General features: G+C 44.1%; 1 protein-coding gene across 1 annotated transcript in view; it reads left to right on the top strand.

The window, feature by feature from the left end:
- plxdc2b (plexin domain containing 2b) overlaps window positions 1–23,825 on the top strand; it is a gene marked incomplete at both ends in the record, with an annotated part of 184,098 nt that overhangs the window by 118,597 nt on the left and 41,676 nt on the right. The window contains 2 exons of the mRNA XM_080751768.1: window positions 15,113–15,231; window positions 17,370–17,469. Coding sequence (XP_080607894.1) covers window positions 15,113–15,231; window positions 17,370–17,469 — 219 coding nt within the window. The remainder of the gene's footprint in view (window positions 1–15,112; window positions 15,232–17,369; window positions 17,470–23,825) is intronic.

Here is a 23,825-nt window from a genome sequence, read left to right as displayed (position 1 = left end):
GGCCGCCAAAAAGCTCCGCCGTCACGGAAGCACAGTGGTGGGGTTTCTCTCGCTCAAAACACGCTAGCACGCTGCGCGCGCCAGTGGAAGTTATGCAACCCGAGCCATTGGGTATTTCGAACGATAACCAGGGGTTACAGGTTACAGTTCGCAGATATACCCCCGCTTTCGAGCAGGGTTATTCATACCAGGGCGCGTGGTTTAAAAGCAAGTCTTTTGAGAGAAGAGATCAGCTCATTGCTAAGCAAGGGTGCTATAGTGGAGCTGGACAGGACCCAATCCCGCATGGGATTTTGGAGCCGTTATTTCCTGGTGCCCAAAAAGGGGGGGGGGGCTACGTCCCATCCTGGACCTAAAGGCACTAAACGTGTACCTGAAGAAATACGTTTTCAGGATGCTAACAGTACCCACCATGTTACGGTCGGTCAGGCAAGGGGATTTCCACTGTTCAGTGGATCTGAAGGATGCTTATCAGCACGTCCAGATTTATCCCCCACACAGGAAATTCCTACGGTTTGCCTTCGAGGGTCGCCTGTACGAGTATACAGTACTCCCTTTCGGTCTGTCACTGAGCCCGAGGGTTTTCGTGAAAGTGACCGAAGCAGCCATCGCCCCGCTGAGACAGCAGGGCGTCAGGTTGGCGACGTACATCGACGATTGGATGATTTCAGCGGGCTCCGCCCACGAAGTGGCGCGTCACACACAAGTGGTTTTGGCTCACCTGAAGGCCTTAGGTTTCATAGTCAACCACGGCAAGAGCATGCTGACTCCAGCAAGTCGTCTTACATTCATTGGGGTCCTTCTGGACTCATCCGACATGTCGGCCCGTCTCTCAGAGGAGAGGGTGGACAGGTTTCGGGAATGTCTCGACTCCTTTCAAGTGGGCCAGGAGGTCACTTACAGGAGTTGCATGGTACTGACGGGAATGATGGCTTCCGCAGTACATCTGTTGCGTTTGGGCAGGTTTCATATGAGACCTTTTCAAAGATGGATGTTATCCCTCGGGATCCCGCCCTCCTTGAAGTACAAGAAGGTTACGGTTTCCCCTTCCTGCGCGATCGCCCTGTCTCCGTGGCTGGTGGAGGGGTTCCTCACCAGCGGAGTCTCGATTGGCGAGGTGGTTTCCCGCAAGTCGATCACGACAGACGCCAGTCTCAGTGGATGGGGAGCCACTTTCGAGGGGCGCACAGCGCAGGGGCTTTGGCCTCTGGAGATGAGGGGTCGTCACATCAACTATTTGGAGTTGATGGCTATACTCCTGGCGCTCAAGCATTTCGAGCCTTGGATTTTGCATTGTCACGTCCTGGTCAGGACAGACAATACGACGGCCATGTTTTATGTCAACAAACAGGGGGGCCTGTCGTCGTTGCCACTGGACCGTCTGGCTCGAGAATTGACGGTTTGGTGCTTGTCGCGCCTCAAGTCGATCAGGGCCTTACACGTCCCAGGTCTCCTCAACAGCGGAGCAGATCTCCTGTCCAGGGGAGGTCCTCGCTACGAGGATTGGTCTCTCCACCCCAGGGTGGCGAGCCAGATTTTTCGCAAGTTCGGTCAGCCAGTGGCGGACCTGTTTGCGTCAGCGGAGAATACGAAGTGTCCGTTGTTCTTCGCGGTGAAGGGCAGTCCTCCCTTGGGGTTGGACGCCTTAGCGCACACGTGGCCGAGAGGTCTACTGTACGCGTTTCCCCCCTTCGACTTAATCCGACCCACTCTGGAGAGAGTCAGGAGGTTCGGTCTGGAGATGCTCCTGGTGGCTCCCTACAAGGGCACGTGGAGATCGGCGATCGCCCCTCTCCTTTGCGAACCGGGTTGGCAGCTGCCTCAGTGCAGGGACCTGTTGAGTCAGGCCAGGGGGGAGATCTTCCACCAAGACCTGCAGGTCCTAGACCTGTGGGTTTGGCACGTGAAAGGTTAAACCTGCTGGCAGCCGGTTTTTCTTCTGAAGTGGTTGCTACCATTCAGAGTGCTAAGGCGCCCTCTACGAGGGCGTCTTATGATGGAAGGTGGAATGCCTTTGAGGACTGGTGTGAGTCGCGTGTTCCACCTGTGGTGGCTCATGTGGCGTCAGCCCAGGAAATTCTGGAATTTATGCAGAACCGCTTGAAAAGTGGTCTGGCATTTTCTACCCTTAGGGGGTATTTGGCGGCTATTAATGCCTGTCACCTGGGGGTGGCGGGCAAGGCACCTTCTAAAGTCCCGGAGGTCATCAAGTTCATGCAAGGAGTTGAACGTTTGAGGCCGGTGACTAGGTCTTTGTTCCCAGTTTGGGATCTGCAGGTGGTTCTAGGGGGCCTATGTCGGGCTCCCTTTGAGCCGCTTGTAGGGATGCCTTTGAAACTTTTGAGTTTCAAGACGGCTCTTTTGCTGGCTTTGGCCACGGCTAAAAGAGTTGGTGACCTGCAAGCTCTCTCGGTGTCTGCGGAGTGCATGCAGTTTATGAACAATGATCTCAAGGTGTTGCTCAAGCCTCATCTTAAGTTTGTTCCTAAGAACATGGTGGTTCCTAAGGAGCCTGTTGTTCTTCTGGCTTTTCATCCTCCTCCGTTTGTCTCGGTGGAGGATGAACGGCTGAATTGCCTTTGTCCTGTCAGGGCATTGAAGGCCTACTGTGACAGGACTGCTGGTTCTAGAGCTTCTTCTCAGCTCTTCGTAGAAATGGGCAATGTTCTTGTCAGAAAGCCGGTGTCTAGACCCACTCTTTCGAGGTGGATTGTGGATGCTATTAGGCTGGCTTACTCTAGTGCGGGTGTGGAAGTGCCGGCGGCACTTAAAGCCCATAGCACTAGAGGTGTGGCTACTTCGTGGGCACTGGCAAAGGGAGTCTCCGTTCAGGAGATTTGTGTTTCGGCGAATTGGTCTTCGCCTTCTACCTTTGCAGCCTACTATCACCTGGATATCGAATCCTCTTCGCTAGCGCATTCGGTTCTGGGTGCAGTTGCCTCCTCTACGTCATAGAGGAGTCGGATCTTCCCCTCCCACAGGTGGGCATGTAGCCACCTGGGGTACTTTGGGGGGACCCTGTGTTTTCCTTATATAGTGTGTCTTACTTATAAGGCGGACTTGTCCTTTTCATTTAGTTGAATGAGGCGGACTTCGGTCTGTCAGGGTCTCTCTTTATTTTCTCATGCCTTCACACCCAGGTCCGGTGGGCCTGGGACCTTCTGGGTGATGGGTCACGCCCGTTTGGGCTGTGCTCACCCGTATGAGGGGTGTGTGGGGGTATGAGAGTAGGTTGTGGCTTAGAGGGGAGTTTAAGAATCCCAAGTGGGAGGTCATCCTGGAATATTGACAGTAAACGGTAGGTTCCGTACGGAACCATTGTTTACTTAGATATGGAAGGATGACCTCCCACGTAATGCCCCTCTGTTTCACTGAATGTGGCAGAGAGTGGTATTAAGAGGATGTTACTTCCGCCTCCGGGGGCTTATATAGCCTGGAGGCGGGTCACTCCGGTTTGAGTGACAGGCCCTTCCTACCTACGTTAGTACGGGAGCTGAAGTAGTTTCTCTGAATGATCGCCAGGGGGCGTCATTACCCAAGTGGGAGGTCATCCTTCCATATCTAAGTAAACAATGGTTCCGTACGGAACCTACCGTTATGTCGCAATGTCGACGCGCTCCCTCATAAAAGAAGGTGCTAAATCGTGTTGGGGGTGTGTCAACGGGAATTTTGCTACTTACATGGTGTGTTATGTGGGCGCTATGTGTCAGTACATGGTGCCAGAAGGCACCCTGAAGGCCTGAAAGAGTTATGTTTCTTTGGCGCATTACATTAATTATATCAGAGTGTGTTAGATTAGACTAGAGTGTCAGCTCCCATTGCCTTTAAGAGCCAGGTGCACCGGCTTGATTCTCATTGCTAATTACATGGTAGTATAGATAAGGAGACACAAATCTATGGGAGCAATTAGCGTTCATAATGTGATATAATGATGTCAGGCGATAAGACCAGCTTGTCTTAAGGGAAAACACTCTGATCTCTGATCATGGCAGACCGCACTTCATTTTTAGACCAACACACCCCCACCTGCAAAAGATCATTTGTTATCGCCGCAGGCGCGAGGTGAGAAAATAGTAACGATCAGTGCACTTTGGCTTTGCCGTATTGCGCTTGGTGGAAGATATACTTGGGCCCAGAAAGTGTAAAATTGGATTTAGCTGTGTTACTGTGTTTCAGGCCAGGAATGGGGGCATTATGTTTATATATAATCAAGGATCCCAGCCGTTACACCAGCATTAATCTGAGTTCCCAGAAGTTCTCGCATAAAAACGGGAGGCATTGGCAACTTTGACTTTGATCGATGATTTTGGCTCTCTCATTCTAATTAAAGAAATAAAAATCTCAATCCCATCTGATAACTTTGTCATCCCCAATTGCCACAGAATCCATGTAATTTCCCTTGCCATCTGTTGTGTAAGGACATCCACCAACAGGGCCAGTTCTCTCTATCCTAAAGGGACCCGCTGCCTGCAGTCAGGGGTGTCGCACCAAATTCTAGGCCCTGGGTTTCACTGCAGGCCCCCCATGCATGTTCTTCACAGTGCGGCACAAGTGCCGCGCTGCGAGCTTGTAGATCTGCTATTTTTGAAAGATCTTGACAATTTGAGCAAGTCTTTGAATATTAATTTTTTTTTTTTTTTTTACCTATGTTTCTATGTCAGTGGTGCTCAAATATTTTCATGTGAAGGACCCCCAAAATGTTATGTATTTGGCCACGGACCCCCATCTCAAAATATTTAGGTCCAGGGCCCCCCAAAATTGGAGTTACAAAAGTTTGCTTAAAAAATACATATATTCAAAGATTTGCACACATTTTCACGACTTTCAAAAATAGCAGATCTACAAGCTTGCAGTGCCGCACGCTGTGAGCTTGTATATCTGCTATTTTTCAATAGCTAAAGTATAAAATAATTCCAGGCCCCTCCACCTTGGGCCCTAGTAACTCAGTCCCACTTCCCCTCCCTTGTGACGCCCCTGCCCACTGCCTGCAGTAGAGATGTGAGGAACATTAGCCGGCTGTTTGACCTTCTGCGAGTGAAGCTCATCAAGCTTCAGCCCAGACTGGCAGGGGATCAATGCTCAGCTAGCGACGCTCCCTGCCGCTCCCTGCCGCACTTGTCCATCAGTCAATGCACTGCCAATGCAATCAGTAAAAGCACTGTACTGCATGTCTGTTGGGCCAGAAGAGCGTGCATGAGACTCAGAACATTACAGCTGCATGTTGGGCATCTTTCTTTCTTTTTCCTTTATTTATTCAGGGAATCCCATTGAGAGCAAGCTCTCTTTTTCAAGGACGCCCTGATCACAGCATATACAACACAATACATATAAGGCAGGGGTCTTCAACAGGGGGGCCGGGACCCCTAGGGGTATTAACCCCCTGAACCATAGCGTCCATATTCTGAGAACTGTAGCCAAAAATAGCAGCTCCGAGGCGTTGTGAGCTTGTTGATCGGCTATTTTCGGCAAAGAGGTTTGGTGTAGAGGGGAAAAAGAGCAGATTGAAATATCAAGTTTATTAAGTATTGACGGTTCAAGTGGTTAAATATCTGAAAACACAACTGACATGAATCCAAAATACCCTGATGATTGTGCTGTCAAACGATGAAACTACAGTATATGGAATCTATGAAAAGGTTGTGGGGGTCCCTGCTTCATCTCTCTCTCTCTCAACTAAGGGGTCCTTGGCCTGAAAACATTGAAGACCCCTGATATAAGGAAAAACAATAGCAAACATTTGGACCACATTACAACGTCACAGATGCAAAGAAATATATTATTACATGAAACAGGCACTACTGTGTATTGTGTGTCCTCAAGAAGCACCCTAAATGTCTATTGAGACCAATCACCCAGCTTCAGAGAGTCCTGGAGTGTATTCCATTTGTCTGGAGCATAATAAATGTTCACTGTATAGCTAATGTGTGTCTGCAGGGGCGTCACACCAAATTCTGGGCCCTGGGTACAAGGATTCACTGCGGGCCCCCCATGAATGTTAACTATTGAAAAATAGCAGATATACAAGCTCACAGCGCGGCACCGAGTGCCGCGCTGCGAGCTTGTAGATCTGCTATTTTTGAAAAATCGTGAAAAAGTGTGCCAAGAAACCTATGTTTCCATGTCAGTGATGCTCAAACTTTTTCATGTGAAGGACCCCCCATCTCAAAATATTTAGTTCCAGGGACCCCCCCAGAAGCAAAATTTGAGTTACTAAAAAATACATATATTCAAAGATTTGCGCACATTTTCACGACTTTTCAAAAATAGCAGATCTACAAGCTCGCAGCGCGGCACTCGGTGCCGCGCTGTGAGCTTGTATATCTGCTATTTTTCAATAGCTAAAGTTACTAGGGCCCCTCCGCCTTGGGCCCTGGTAACTCAGTCCCGCTTTCCTACCCCTTGTGACGCCCCTGTGTGTCTGTGAACGTGTTGGATGTCTAGAAGCCTTTTGTTCTAAAAGCGAGGATGGGTACCAAGGAAGCTTACCACACAAGGCCTTATACATAGATTTTAAATACAATGTGCATATACATCTCAGAGACTCCTTGAGACTTTTCACATTCACAACAAAGGAAATATGTGGTGTCCTTGATGTACTGCTATTATTTACATTACCATACAGTACTTCAATGCATTTGTAATTTCATGCACAGTATGTGTTGCATTTTAGAGAGAGAGAGAGAGAGATTATTTATCATGCATGGTTCTGTCACTGCACAAGGTTATTCAGTGACACATGCTGGGTGACAGTTAGCTTACCACATACACTTATCCTTTAGACAACAACCAAATATTTTTTTTATCATTTGATCAACGCTTTTTGAGCGGTGGTGACACCGTCTCCTTAGAGTGGCTTTATCCGTGTGTTACTATCTATGTTACCATCTATGTTACTATCTATCCATGTTACTTTGTAGCCTGAGCTGCAATACCGCTGGTGACCAAGTGTCGCTGTTGAGTCGCACACACGCACGCACTCGCACACGCGCACACACATACACACACACACACACACACACACACACACACACACACACACACACACACACACACACACACACACATGCACCACCGCTCACTTCAAACTTGGATTGATTTTAAGTTTCTAAATGGATAAATATTGGATAAACATTATTGTCAATGAGGAACTGTCTATCTATTAAGACTGAGAACACTGTAGTTGCTGCCGGAACTCACTGACTTTATGTGAAGTAAAGGCTTGGCAAGAAATAAATAATAAACTACGATTTATTGACTTTATGATGTCAGTCTGTCAATCTGCAGTTTCAAACTCTCCATTGACTTCCAGAATACAAAGTTAAATATTAAAGTATAAAACCTTTCAAAAAGCCAATATTGCACCAGCCATAGCAATTTTGACTTTGATTGATGTTTTAGCTCTCTTAGAAGTTGTCCACGACTTTCCACCGAATCATAACACTCCACTCTGGAAGGTTTCCATGCAATTTGATGGGGGTGTGGGCCTACATAAAAGACAAACACACAGAGAACTTTTTCAACTTTACAAATTTGAGGTACTTTAGCTTACTTGAGTATTTTCAATTCACATATTATACCATGTGAAACGGGACATTCTGCATTATGAGTACTTTTCCCTTTGTTTTTTTAAAGCTATAATCTGTAACTTTTCCAATAAAACAAATCTTAAAATTGTCCCAACTATTAAATCGCTAAAGTTTTAGAATACCCACGCTGTGAATTTCAGCCCCTAAAGGCTTCTATAAATATGTTTTTTATGATCCTGGCCGGGGACCGGATTTCGCGGCAAAATTACGTCATCTACATTCTTCTGTATACGTTTTCTCCATATCATACACTACCGGCCAATCACAGCGCGGATCATACACTACCGGCCAATCACAGCGTGTCTTGCCGTCTTTTCAGGAAGTAGCTTGCCTCAGCAGCAGTGTTTACTCTGGTGTAGGAGTCTAGCCTGTTGCTCCCCAACGCGGATGCGTCTGGGTGAGACGCAGGCAGACGCGGTGGTCCGCGGCCCCGCTCGGGTGGTCCTCGGCGACCCCGGGTGAAAAACGGACGAAAAAAGCAATACCGCTACTGACCAGTAGTTGAGCAACTTCCAGAGTATAGCTTTAAGTATAATTTGATGCCAATACTTTTATATTTTTACTCAAGTAATTTCTGACTTTTACTTTTAACAGAGTACTTCTACTTTGCAGTATTGATAGTTTTAATTAAGTAAAACTATTTAGTACTTTTTCCACTTTTTGCTACAGTATGCATCCCATGTCTATAATGCATTATGAACATGTTTATAAGGCATTATAATCTGCTTATAACACTGTATAATTATGCTTATAAGAATGGTTATCCAAGATATTCAGGTGCCTTCACATCTAGATTTTCAGGCTAAAGAGATTCCATATTCATGGGTTGCATTTGTAGTTCTAAACCGGCCATATTGAGGACCAAAACAGCTGTTCAATTTGTTTGATAGGCACAGAACTAATGTTCTACGTTAATCAAAACACCTGTGTTGGTCCTCAAAATGGCTGGTGTAGGACTACAAATGCAACCCATGAATAGGGTATAGCAGTGAATGTGGACATCCAGGATCCTGGTGAATCATGACCATAAAACCTTTGATTCTGTGAAAAGAAATATTTTTGAATTATTGCGACCGTAGGTCGCATTTACTACCAAAACCTCCCCGGGCTGTCTGTCTGTCAGTGAGTCAGTCCGTCACACTTTTGCCCTGCTCATATCTCCACAACCGTTGCCCCCATCCATGCCAAATTTTGCACACACACTCCTTGACTGCCAAACTACAACCTCAAAGGACCCCCGGAGCCCCAGGGACCCCCAGGTCCCTGGGGGACACTTTTTCATTGCTTATATCTCCGCACCCGTTGACCCGATCACGACCACTGCCATGCCCTATATGGGCATGTTACGTGTGGGACCTAACATGTGACGTATACACATCTTACAACCAGTAAGACTCCCTAATCGGGAGATAAGCGACCGTAGGTGGCTTATCTCCACAAATAGGGCAAAAATGTGTTTTTCCAAAATCATCCTGATCCATGTTGATGACATGAGTGTAGACATGCTGTGTAGTGATATTCGTGATTTTAGGGCAAAAACTGTAGGAGCAGTGTCCAAAAATGTGTTTTAAAAATCGGCCTGAAGGTGGCGCTAGAATAGGGCCATGTGAGAAATGAGGGGTGGGGTCTCCGCGTTGCCTTGGCGGACGAATAGGTACCGGCCCCTGCTCTCCCGGACGCTCCTAGGCCGAGTTACGGCATTTTATGTGCGCTGCAGTGGCAGGGGGTCCTCCACTGGGGCGCCACCACTTTTGCATCCGTTCTGGAGCACCAGGAGTCGGTGGTCCCCGGGAATTCCCCGCGAGCAGCCCCGTTGGGGTGGTCATTTTTGCACATTTGGTCATTTTTTACATCTGGGGGTCCCCCAGGGACCTGGGGGTCCCTGGGGCTCCGGGGGTCCTTGGAGGTTGTAGTTTGGCAGGCAAGGAGTGTGTGTGTAAAATCTGGCATGGATCGGGTCAATGGGTGCGGAGATATAAGCAGGGAAAAAGTGTGACGTGTGACGTGTGAGCACATTTGGTAATTTTTTACATCTGGGGGTCCCCCAGGGACCTGGGGGTCCCTGGGGCTCCGGGGGTCCTTGGAGGTTGTAGTTTGGCAGTCAAGGAGTGTGTGTGAAAAATTTGGCATGGATGGGGGCAACGGTTGTGGAGATATGAGCAGGGCAAAAGTGTGACGGACTCACTCACTCACTCACTGACTGACAGACAGCCGGTGGAGGTTTTGGTAGTAAATGCGACCTACGGTCGCAATAAACGCACAAACATCTCATGTCCGTTTGTCTGTAGTTAAGGTATTTTCAAGAGCCGATCGACCAACTGACTTCAAACTCCGAACCCAAGGGAGTCGGAATGCAAAGCTCGGCCAATCAAATCAGGATGTCACCTTTGTGACATTTGTTGGCCAATCAGGTCTGCATGTTACTTTTGTGATGCCCACCGTCCTCCCACAAGCCTATTTCAGTATACGTTATAGATACGCACGCACGCACGTACATAGCCTGTAGAGGTGCGCGGATGGGCTCTGAGCGTCACACAGTGTGTCTTGTGGACAAAATAATTCCTTCCTAATGCCTGCTGGTAGAGGAGGGGTGCGTTTTGTTTTGTTTCTCGTCATGCAGCCTCCGGGCCATTTAACAGAATAAAATAACAAGGCCAGTGTGTACTCTGTATTTTTAGCCAGGAAGCCCCAAATAGCGTGGCAGCCTTCCCTCCTGAACTCAATGCATTTTAAGTAGGCCTGTGACTTGTATTAGGCTTTACAGTGGTTTCTTAAGTCACTGTGTATTAACATACTGTCCCTAATTCTCTCTCTCTCATCTTTTTCCGCCTTCACTCCTAACCCACTTGTTCTCAACATTTTCAGGCCGTGACACCCCAAAATAATACCCCCCCCCCCCCCCCCCCCCCACACACACACACACACACACACACACACACACACAGTCACACACACACACACACACACACACACACACACACACACACACACACACACACACACACACACACACACACACACACACACACTATGATGAGCTCTTGGAATGTGTTGTTGAGGCATTATATTTAGTTTGACTCGGTTCCACATACAAATATTGTGGAAATAGCTGATTTACAAGCCAACATGCTTGAGGTTGAGGTTGTAGGTTGTCTATTTTCACAATTGTTGCCTAGATCTTTCTTATATTTTATTTGACAATTTGGCCAATGTTTGACCAGTTTTTATAGTAGCCTATAGTTGGTTGATTACTTTTGATTCAGTAGGCCTAATGGTCCTTTTATTTTCTATCTTTTTCTTCTTATTTCATTTTTTTACGTATAAAAGGTCTTAAAAATCCTTACATTGTTACTTCACTGTCATCTGGGCCAGTGGTTCTCAACCAGTGTCCGGGGACCACCAGTGGTCCTTGAGGGGATTCCAGGTGGTCCCCAGCTAAATGATGGAGAGTTGGTAACCAAATTTAATGGACCCTTTATTTTCTTTATTTTTCTTCTTATTTAATTTTTTAGGTGTAAAAGGTCTTTGAAAACCCTTACATTGTTACTTTACTGTCTCCTGGGCCAGTGGTTCTTAACCAGTGTCCGGGGACCACCAGTGGTTCTTGAGAGGATTCCAGGTGGTCCCCAGCTAAATGGAGAGTTGGTAACCAAATGGACCCTTGTAATTTTGATCAACGTTTTGGAATTGTGGACAAAATCTTATCCCAATAACAAACAAAAAGTCTTGGCAGGCTAAATCTAATTAAATGGTCAAATGCCGAATAAATAATCGATCCTTTTGAAAAAGGCTGAAAACCACTGATCTGAGGACCCGGCCCCCAAAAATGAATCATGTGGAGATGGGCGTCCCATGTCCTAGTCCGCCTGTCCCCAGTCCTCCCACTGCTAGTTTTCATCCAAACACTGAAATTGCTCGTTGCTCGTTGTTCATAATGAATCATTATGATCATATAGGGTAACAGTTACAGTAGCTGATCCAGCTGTATGTACTGTACTGTACTGTACATTTGCCATTTACTCTGACAGCATTAGTCATTAAACATCAGTGTCAGGAGCCATAACGGTGTCTGCCGTGCCTCTTCATCTGTCCCCAAAACGAGGAGCACGCTGCAGCCACGACCTGTGCCAGGAGCGGTAAATGGAGTGCATTTATATAGCACTCTACTATTCTTCCCACCACTCAAAGTGCTTCACAATGTATGCCTCACATTCACCCCATTCACACACACTGACTACACATTCACACACAGACAGCGGAGGCAGCCATGCCAACCTGCTCGTCGGCAGGGAGCAGTGGGTTCAACGTCTTACCCACCAGTGTTGGTTTCGTCGACTCAAACTAAATATAAACTAAGCTATGAATATGATGACAAAAACTAAGACTAAATATATTGACAATTTCGTCAACAAATAAAAGGTAGACTCAAATGTTAGGTAGGGACTAGTGGAGAAGAGATCCAGTAGAACTAAAAGACAATTTTATGTCATTAGTCATTAGTTAGGTTTTGCTCGGTGTTGTGCTCTGAAAATAGCAGATCTACAATCTCACAACGTGACACTTTGTGATCTTGTAGGTCGGCTATTTTCAGAGCGCAACCAAGGGTAAAATCAGACATTACGACGCCATCAAGGCCCCACAAATACATTCTTAGTCGACTAAAATCTTTTGACATTTAGTTGACTAAAAAACTAGACTAAAGGTAAAACATTTCAGATGACTAAAATATGACAAAAACGAAATGAAATTTCATACAAAAGACCATGACAAAAGATAAATCAACAAAATCAACACTGTTTATCCATACGGCATCAGGAGGAGCCAGCTGCTCTACCACCTCTCCCCAGCAGTGGTGGAAAGTAACTATACTGTACTTTACTTGAGTATTTCCAATTTCTGATACTTTTACTTCTACTCCACTACATCTCGGATCCAAATATTGAACTTTTACTCTTTTTTACTTTAATTGTTTGAAACCTTAAGTTACTAGTTACTTTGCAGATATGAATTATAATATTATAAAACATACATTAACCAGTAACCACTTTAGCCCTATTTGAAAATAGCCCATCTACAAGCTCAGATGCGACGCGTTGTGAGCTTATAGATCCGCTATTTTCAAACATTTTGCAGCCTACTTTTACTTTTGGTGCTTTAAGTGCATTTTGATGCCAATACTTTTACTCAAGTACGTTTTGAATTCCGGACTTTTACTTGTAAGGGTGCCCTCACACCAAAATACCTAGAGTGGAATCCGCCAATGCATTTCAATGAGAATGGAGCGTTTTTTGCAGAAATCCTCTACTGGCAAAAAAACGCTCCATTCTCATTGAAATGCATTGGCGTATTCCACCCAAGGTATTTTGGTGTGAGGGCACCCTAACAGAGTATTTCTACATCGCAGTATTGATACTTTTACATTTGGGTACTTTTTCCACCACTGCTCCCCGGTGCCTGTTCTGCCAACACACGTGATGCCACACGTGAATTATTATGGAACTTCCCATAGCAGCAGTGAGATGGCTGTCTGCGGGGAAACTAAATCTTCTCTTCATTTTAGACAGAGAATTGGAGTGTGATGGAGAAATTGATTAGTTTGTGTTAACAAACCTTTATTGCCTTGGCGCCGCGCCAAATGACTACGGGAGTAGGCGTTTGCTTTTTCCTGTCGATGCGGGTCTCTCTGAGGGTTCATGCTGAATACCAACGGTAGTGATGAGAGGCCTGCCATCTGGGGCATGAAGATTTGAGTTGTTACGATACTGATAGCAGTATTTGAAATTAAAAGCTGCCGATACTGCTTAACTCATTTACTGACAGAACTGTCTGCTGTCTTTGGTCGTTTTCGTTTTTTTTTATTTTATTGTTAGAAAACGCAGAATATTCTGCATTTTCTGTGATTGGAAAATAATCCTAGTCCACACACGACCATCTGTTATACCACGTAATTTATCACAATGATGATATTTAATTTACAGTCGTATTTTGAATGCATCAGTTGCACTACCGTTTTATACTCTTACTGTACTATTTACATTGTTATTTCACTAACTTTCACTAACTTTAACAATTATTAATGGCGTTTATCTATTCCTAGAGAAGTGGTTCTCAAACCTTTACATTTCATGGACCCCCGTAACTCTCAGAGTCACAGTCAGACCTGTAAGGGTCCATTTGGAGCCCTCTCAAGGGTCCATTTGGAGCCCTCTCAAGGAACCCTGACAGTCCCTGCCTGGACCGCACTTTGAGAACCACTGTCCTAGTTTAATTATTTTATTAAACACTGTTATCGGATCAGTACTCGGTATCGAACGATACGCAAGTTATGGGTATCGGAATCGGTATCGGGAAGGAAATAAACTGATATCGGTATATCTATAATGAGTGTCGCAAGTGGCAAGATCTGAATGCCACTTGCGACTTCTAATCTGGCCCAGTGGGTTGACTAAGGATGAAGGTCAGGCTAGGCCTGTCACAATTAATTCATAATAGTCTAATCTAAATTATTTGACATAATCAATTATTTTGTCATAATCGTCATAATCGTTTCCATGGTGAAAAATTATGATATATTTTGAAACATTTAAAAAAATAGTGGAAATAGCAGATTTACAAGCTCGCAATGCGACGCTTTGTGAGCTTGTAGATCGGCTATTTTCACTATCGATGTTCTTTTTAAAAGAAAATGTTGTCAAATATGTCAGTCATTTCTTTGTATATTTAGGTACGTGTCATATCTGCCATATGCAACTTCAAAGCCTAAAAGCCAAACAGAAATAATCGTCATGTAAAATGTCATAATCGTGACAGCCCTAGGCTAGGATTGCGCATACAGTTATTTTGTCAAAATCTGTACAGTATGTGTGTGATTCCAACTGGTGATAGGCGGCTTTGTGTGAGTTTGTGCTGCTAGTGCACATGTGGTTCACACACAGTAAAAAACCCTGTGTGTTCATTTGATTGTACAAATGGAACCACATGGACACTCTCAGAGTTAAATGAACTGTCAGGGTTTTACTGTGCCATGTGGTTGATTCTATGTGGTTCTTTGGGATTCTCTGTGGTCATAAACTGTGTGTGTGTGTGTGTGTGTGTGTGTGTGTGTGTGTGTGTGTGTGTGTGTGTGTGTGTGTGTGTGTGTGTGTGTGTGTGTGTGTGTGTGTGTGTGTGTGTGTGTGTGTGTGTGTGTGTGTGTGCGTGCGTGCGTGCGTGCGTGCGTGCGTGCGATCAGTGGTGTAAAGTAATTAAGTACTATACTTAAGTACAATTTTGAAATATTTTTACTGGAATATTTCCAATTTTTAGTACTTTTACTACTACTTCACTACATCTAGGCAAATATTATACTTTTGCTCCACTGCAATTATTTGAAAACTTTTGGCTCTTTAAGTACATTTTTATACCGATAACTTTTGTGGGTTAGCACATTTAGAATTCCTGACTTTTTACTTGTAACAGTGTTTCTACATTGCAGCATTGATACTGAAATGTGAGTATGTTTTTCCACCACTGGTTGTGATATGCAGGCACTGCTCTAGTGGTCCAATGGGACCACGTCCATCTCCAGGACAGCTACAACCTGGGCAGCTTCACCTTCCAAGCCACGCTCCACAATGACGGCAGGATCATCTTCGCTTACAAGGAGGTCAGCCTTTTACTCTCTTCTCTCCCCATTCTGCCCTTAGTACTAGACAGATAGCTTAATTTGTTTTTACCTCCGTTTACTGTTGCTCTGTTTTGTTGATTCTTCTTGTTTTGTTTTTTCCCTTTTTGCCTTGTAGTAGTCCGTGTGAGGAAGTAGTCTAGTTTTGTTTATTCGACCTTGTACCACATTGCGTAATATTCGTGTTATGTGTGGATGTACTCGTGACAACAGCAACCGTTCAGGGGAAAGACATTTAAGTGAATAATTGGGAAAAAAGCTCCTGGAGTCTCCTTTATACTGTATATGTTTTTATTTCCTAGCTGCTGTGATCTTCCCATGAACTCCTCACCCTGTCTTTCTAACAAAAGAAAAGAAATACCTTATATACTGTACTTTTCTAGACCTTAATGTCGTCACCTTACCTCCATCTCTTGATTGAGTTGATGAAATAAAGCATTGCATTCACAAGCTCCCCACTTTCACCCTGGGCTTCATAGGGCGACGCCACTGTGACTGACAATATAATGACTTACTGCCTAAGAAAATATGACCTAATGTCCCTATACCGTTTCCATATGCTTCATTTAGCTGTAACAGTGATTGAACATACAGTATGCACGCAGAATCTTACTCACACACATATGAGAGAGATTACATTTATTAGATTTTGTGATGTGCCTACTGCCTAGTGAGCTTTTACATTTAAAGTTGCCTGTGGGCAGAGAGGCGGGAAGACAGAAATTAAATTTAATAAGAAACAGAGGGAATTTAGAACAATTGTCAGTAACAGCGACTAGCCTTAGAATAAAGTGAAGTAGTTCCTTATGTACAATATGACCGTTGTATCAATCAATCAAATCTTTATTAGCAGGCTCTGGTCCATGGATATACAGTAAATACAATACAAGACCAAAATACAGCATGTATGAAGTGTGCAGAATAGCCCATCCACATTCTCGACTGACTGAACTTGCGACTTTATAGTGCCGTATTTCTCAGTATTTAATTAAGTGGTTTTAAAAGAGCAGCCCCAGTTCTTCCCATGGAATATCTCATGTCAGCGTTATTGTTCTGAAGAACTAAAGCTCCGACCATTACATGTAATTGGAGTTATTACCGTAACGCTGCTCGCTGTAAGACCTGTTAGCTCGAGCCGAGCGCCTCCTCCGTCTCACTTTTCCTTCTTAAGCATTCATTCCAATCATGGAATACTTCTCCCCTATAGCGTAACCCGCTCCTCCTCTCCAGCGATGTCATGTAAATTCACTACATTCACTTCGAAAACACTTTAATGGATACATTATATATTTCTATACAGTATATATAAACCCTAGGTGCCAGGGCTGGATTGCTCTGTGTTTGGTACTTTCTGCATCAGAATAATGTTTTTCCAAAGTGTACTCACAGCCATTTGAGCCTTTGTTTTTGGACCATTTACTATGAGGGGAGTCAATTATTATGTGCCAAGCACTCAGTGTTTGGGTCTATGCGAGGGAACACATTATGCAAGTAAAGTACATCTGCATGCATCCATTCCAGACAGTGATTCACCATACACCATCCATTACCCTATCCACTCTCACCTGTGTGTGTGTGTGTGTGTGTGTGTGTGTGTGTGTGTGTGTGTGTGTGTGTGTGTGTGTGTGTGTGTGTGTGTGTGTGTGTGTGTGTGTGTGTGCGTGCGTGCGTGCGTGCGTGCGTGCGTGCGTGCGTGCGTGCGTGCGTGCGTGCGTGCGTGCGCGCGTGCGCGCATGTTGGTTTGTGTTTAGAGCTCATAAGCTCTCATTTGAAATACAGTGATTTGCATACAGATTTTGCACTCTGCTCTTCAGCAAACCCTGGTCCACCCAATTAACATGATGAATGCATAATATGAAGCGTCTCCTCTTACTCCTGTGAACAGAGATTCCTGTTCAGCAGGAACCATGAACTTAAAGCATGACTATATATCTAATTATATTCCCCCATTTACCCCAGTTATAATTGCTCACCGTGTCTTCCTTATTTATGCCCCGAGGGCGTTCGGCTGTCAGGCTTGTGGTACTTGGTCCTGGTATAGACTGTGCTGCAGACTGACAAATGGGGGACTTAATTGTTGATTGATTTTTACCCGTCGCTTTTTCTCCTCCCTTCTCCAGATCCCGATTGAGGTGTCACAGATCAGCTCCGTCAACCACCCGGTGAAGGTGGGCCTGTCCGATGCCTTTGTGGTGGTCCACAGGATCCAGCAGATACCCAGTGAGTGTCCGGCAACAACAACAACAAGGCGCCATTAGCAGCACAAACCTTAACCTCAGAGATATGTGCATGTCCTTGCTGTTGGGCAGAAACCTCTTATCTCCATAGTCTCCATATTTTGTAAATTAACATCCTACGCGATCATGCTACAGCATGGGTCTTCAACAGGGGGTCCAGGACCCATAGGGGGTCCTCCAATTCTTTGAGTGATAGAAAGTAATTTTTTCTCCTTTTATATTAACCACTTGAACCCTAGTGTCCATATTCTGAGAACTTTAGCCAAAAATAGCTGATCTACAAGCTCACGCGTTGTAAGCTTGTAGATCAACTAAGCTTGTAAGGTTGTAGATCAACTAAGCATCTAAAGTAGCAGATCTTTCAGAGCTTGCTGATCTACTATTTCTTTTTATTTGAATTCTGAAAAGTAACAGTTTTGAACCTATGAGGTTTCCACCTGACGGCGACGATATCCACTATCCCACTCCATCATGTTCACGGACCTGAGAGCAATCCTTTAATTAATGTTCTTTAATCCCCATGCTTTATCACAGTCTCAAGAGTTCAATTAACTTTTTTACTGCCTTGCACCGTTGTTTGAGTGTTCTTTGTAAGCCACCCAAATCATTCTGTTACGTATGTGTTGTATTGTTTTACAGCCAGCTATAGCGGCCTCAGGCTCTTGCTGTTTCATTCTGGCTCTGCCTGTCACCACCTTCCTCCCTAGCACAGCTCCATTCCACCTCTCACAGTGGGGAGGTCTATGGGCTTCACTCCAGATCAGTCCTTTTTGCTTCTCAGTTCTGCCAATTTACGCCCTTTAAAGTTGAAACAAACGTCGGGGCAAAGAGGAGAAACTTCCAAGCCTTTTTTTCCAGCTACACTCAGATGCTCTTTAAGATAAAAAAAAAAAAGTCTGACACAATAATGAGTTGCCAAACCCAATTGTATTCCTTGATTTACACTTTGTGCCGGTTTGCGTGTGTGAAACTTGGTTCAAATATTATTTGTCACACTTAATATCTTATAAATATTGCTTGTCGTATGAGAAATAGTCTTGTGCTTCGGGGTCTGGTTGTGGAATTGAATGGGAAAGCACTTCTTATGGTGTGGTGGGATGTTTAGCTGCAACAAAAGAGCTGGTATAAGTTACTTTGTTGGTCGTACTGTCTGTTTGTTGATTGTTCCGTCTGTCGGTCCACAATTTTCAGCCACTTCCACAATACAAAACCATTGATGGTTCTGGAAAATATTAATATCCAGTCATGGTGAATTGTAGTCAGTTTATATCAGGCAGGGTAACAGCATACAGCAGGCCAGCCGCTACTGTCAGCATCGATGAAGGTTATCTTTCAACTTGCTCATAGTATCAGATAACCGAGGTTACGGTCGCAACCTATAGTTTTGCACCTTGAATTTGTTCCTCTGTATATTAAACCAGGCAGCAGCCCACAGAAATAATCATATTTGAACTTGACAAGCACTTGGAATTGTAGGAGTTGAGGCATTACATTTTGTTCGACTTGGTAGATAAAAAAATTGAAAATAGCCGATCTACAAGCTCACAACCATGATGCACTGTCAGGTTACTTTTTGGAGCCATATGCCCAGACCATCAGGGTCCGGGGCGGTCCAGGCCTGTGTTGTTGGCCTTATTCTTTTCTTTCTCTCTCTAATAATTTTGGGGTCCCTGTGGGTCCCAACCCACAGGTTGAGAACCACTGAAATAAACAGTCGTTGCGGCCTCTGTAATCTCCGGCTCAGCGGGACTAAAAGACAAAAAAAAGATTCGGACTACAGAGTCGGGGAGTGATAAAGTCCCTGGATGTTTGGAGATTGAGACTGGCATCCGTTTGAGTTGCTGAACATGAAAGACGAGAACCCAAGGCCAGATTTTTTTCCTCTGCCCCCTCGGACCCCCTTTTCCTGTTCAGATACTCAGCTTCAAAAGCCTTTTGTGCTGACTCTGCCTCCCCACAAACCTGACTGTGCTGACTACTACACCTCATCCCCCCATCTGCTGCTCAACCCACACAGATCTCTTTCACCAGCCAACGGCTGCTATGTTGCATTTATCCGCGTGGGTTCCGCTAAATGAACGAAACACTGGTTGAGGAAAAACTCCTGGTCAATAGGAAGACTTTCTGCGGTCGATGTACAACAAAAATGTTGTGCTTGCGACTTCTGAACTGAAAGCAGCAGTGTGGTTGCAGCATGTAGAAGTGGTGATATTTACAAAGTGCAGATGTTCCTGTGTCTGAACGGAAAAGGGCAGAATATGCATCATGAGGCTGCTGTTAAACTTCCTTGTGAGTTCATGTTCAACAGCACTTTGAAATGTAATCATTTGTTCAGCTCCTTAATATCATGACAGCATATTTTATCTAAAACCCATATCTTTAGAGAGGACATGTTGAATTTCTGAATGAATACTCTGGGTTAATAAGCCCCCTTGACATGTGGAATTTGGGAGGGACCAATCTTTAGAAAGAATCATCAGGTTTCTAGAAAAAACGGATTTTCCTCCACATTCCAGTCCATTTGATCCTATAACCAGCAGGTGCTGGCTGTGGAACAGATAGTGCTGCTGTATTGATTGCTGTGTTACCTACCGGTATAGTTACAGTCAGTTAGAGAAATCAGCATGCAGAAAAGTGGGTTGGAAACTCTTGCTAAGGGACATTCTTGAAGAAAGATTTCTCAGTATTTCACATCTCTGCTTCTAGCCAGAATGCATTTTCAATCACAATCTTTAACAACCTATGCATTATTTCAGAGCCCAGGGGAAGAGGGTCATCTTTTTAATAGGGATTTATTCATTGTACTGTACATTACCATATAAAATACACTATATCACAAGCCCTAAATTTGCATGACCATCGCAATAATCAACAGCCACAGACAGGTCTTGTCAGAAATGTCCTTGAGCAAGACACAGAACCTACTACTTGTTTACTAATTATCAATCACACTGGATAAGAAGTGCTTGTGCTATATTTAAGCTAACAATTTTACATTTTAGGATACTCTCTCATCCAGAGCAACTTCCAGTGCAAGATCAGAGTAAATGGTAATCAGTGGTGGATATAGAAATACTCTGTTAGGGTACGGTCACACCAAAGTATGGCTGCCAGCTGATAAACTCTTTTTGTGAGCGGCTGTCGGCTGACTAAAACCGCAGAGAGCATCCCAAAGCCTGTGACGCACCCGTCACTCACTTCCAGGACCCTCCCCGTATCCAGCACCGCCTTGTCGATGGACAGAGGGGGAAAACCAGCATCTAAGTGGAGAATTTATCTGCTCCAGTATAAACGCAAGATCTGTGCTGCACGCAGAAAGCTGCGCAAGACCATAAATCCACACCATTCCCATTGAAATGCATTGGCAGAATCCACTCTCATAGGTAGAATCTTTGGGCGGTGTGACCGTACCTATACAAGTAAAAGTCCGGAATTCAAAATGTGCTTTATTAAAAGTACAAAAGTATTTATATCAAAATGTATTTATTTAAAGTACCAAAAGTAAAAGTACTCATTATGCAGAATGTCCCATTTCAAGTTTTCAAATGTGTATAAATATTTTGAAAATAGCTGATCTACAAGCTCACAATGTGTTGCATCAGGCTTAAATGATCAAGAAAACAGAGTGCAAAGAAAGCTATTGCTTCAAGTAACTAGGATACCAGTAAACATTAAACCTAGTCTAAACAACACGCTATCTAAATGGTCTTCTAAACGGTTTTCTGAAAAACCTATGTTTCTATATCAGTGGTGCTCAAACCTTTTAATGTCAAGGACCCCTAGAATTATATGTAGGCTATTTGACTGCAGACCCCCATCTCAGAATATTTTGTTCCGGGGAAAGAAAGACTTTAGTTACAAATGTTCGCTTAAAAAAAAAAGAAAATGGGTAGCCTACTGTAACATTGTAGATTTGATGTCCTGATCATGCTACAGTAATATTAATGTTCCAAGTAGAAGTTGCTGGGCTGAGATAAATCATGTTATATTTGAAAGAAAGATGGGTGTGGATTTGGTCATATTAAAACTAGAATAAGGATAGCCTGTAGTGTTCAGTCATCATGTCAAAACGGAACCCTAAGAAAAAGACAATTCAGCATGGATTTTAAGGCACTCTATTTTGAATACTCAACACATTTGACACTATCTCCAGATGAGTATACGGTATATATGGGTGTCTCGTGGCTATGGAACATAATTAGAATGTCAGGTGATAGCAAGGCTGCTCTCTCTGGGTTAAGACCTAGGGTTTTGGTTTAATTCCCAATGGCAGATATGGGCCAGCTTATGCATTATGAATCACGCTCAAAGCATTATTCTTCAAATGAGTTTCTCAAACTCCCCAAAAACTAATTCAGTTTCATACATACCGTACTTGTGTGTGTGTGTGTGTGTGTGTGTGTGTGTGTGTGTGTGTGTGTGTGTGTGTGTGTGTGTGTGTGTGTGTGTGTGTGTGTGTGTGTGTGTGTGTGTGTGTGTGTGTGTGTGCCTGGATTTATAGATGGCCTGGACTTTCTAATTAAATTGGATTCTGCTTCATATTATTTTCAGCCGTAAGATATTGAGAGTCGGTAATGACATAGAGTAAGTCGGCATTTCTAAAGTTTTCCTTATTATTTTGGGGATTGTCATTCAGCAAATGGTCTGTCTATTGTAACCACTTTTAGTACATTTTATAGTAGGCCTATTTTAATTATTTGTTGCTCATTTTATTTATTTATTTTTCAAAAGAATTATCCCACGATTTTGTAATACATTTTTCACCCATTGCCAATAGAGTAAGCTGTAATCCAGGGTGCTACTCTCCCTTTGCCAACCCGGGTAGAGCCCCAAATGAGGGCCGCTTCTTATCACCTGACAGGGGGGGGTTCCCCCGGTAGGAAGTAGCACGTGTTGTTCATTTTTAAATGCTCTGCGGCTCAGCGCTACAACTGCCTGCTTGTCAGTGAACAAACTCCCACCACCTCCCCAGAAAGCCTCTCCTCCCGTAGTAGCAGTTAGGCGTCAATTAATGTCAGTATGTCAGTCGATGCAGATTCATACGTATGTTATACACTCATGTTTATGGACTGTGATAGCTGTGGCTCTGCCCTATGGGGGGTTGTGAGCATATCAATATCTGTGTCATGTTTGCACAAATTGCTCAGACTTGTTTTGGAGCATCACAGTCAGGAGCAGAGAGATACAAATGCATAATATCTTTGCAAGGAAAGGTAGAGATGAATGAGCTTCAGAGATGCGAGTGTCAGAGCTGTTAATTCTCCCTGCCACTCGGGGCGGAACACATACATCAAGACCTCTCCAGCGCAGCTTCTGTCCGTCCAGTATACTACATATGATCCTGCTTCTAATTTAGAATGATGGCAAACATTTCCAGGAGCTATTGCGGTAAGTCTCAAGACATTTGTCATTGCAAGGACAGCAGCTGAAGATCTTTTCTTGTTTTCCAGCTGGATATTGTGCTGTGTAAGGATCATTATAACCAGAGCACTGTTTGATCAAAGGGTAATGAGACTCTGCCTGGGTATTTGTTCCACGTGTCCAATCTTTACCCCCTAATTATTTTGTTATCGATTTCTAACTTGACCACACATTTTGATTGATTTCCATTCATTTCTATCCATTCTTTGCCAAGGATGAATAAGGAATAATAGGGCCCCCTTTAGTTGTGAGATCTTCATGCCTGATAAATGTTGATATGATACATGTTTTTCTGGTATTTTCCCTTTGTATTCTTGGAGATATTGGCTGTGTTTTTACCCTGAGTGTGGCTTTAATTTGATTATGGGCTAATTGACCCTCTTGTGCATAATTAATGACACAGTTTGTGTAAAGCCTCTGTTCTTTGATAGCGTTGGTGGTCTGGTGGAGGGTCACTAAATCTTCATTAAGCCTTTTTTATGTGCTGGCTGAATGATACAGGCTGGTAATTATTGCTCTCTGATTTGCAGCTTCCCCCCTTACTTCACCTCCACACTGCTGTAATGTCTACCTACAACCAGTGTTGCCAGGTCTGCTTACTATAAGTGACTTTGGGCTTGTTTTTCTGTAAAGTTGGTAGTTGTGGGTTGCGGTTTTTTTGGAGCTTAATTTTTTCTAAAGTGTTAGTTGCTAATTTGTGCTTGTTTCCTAAATGTTGTTTAAACCAGTGGTTCTTAAACATTTTCATGGCAAGGACCCCCAAAGTAATATTGAATTACTGTACCTACTGTATTTGTGTGTGTTTGTGCCAGCATTTATAGATGGACTGGACTTTAATTAAATTGACCCCCCAACCCCTCCATCTGAAAATATGTTGTACACGATTTGTGTTTTTAAAATGTTTAACAAATATTCCAA

Source organism: Nannobrachium achirus (genome assembly GCF_963921795.1).
Source record: "Nannobrachium achirus genome assembly, chromosome: 21".
NCBI classification, from domain to species: domain Eukaryota; kingdom Metazoa; phylum Chordata; class Actinopteri; order Myctophiformes; family Myctophidae; genus Nannobrachium; species Nannobrachium achirus.
The sequence above is the reverse complement of the archived record's forward strand: the minus strand, read 5'-3'. Positions and strand labels throughout refer to the sequence as shown.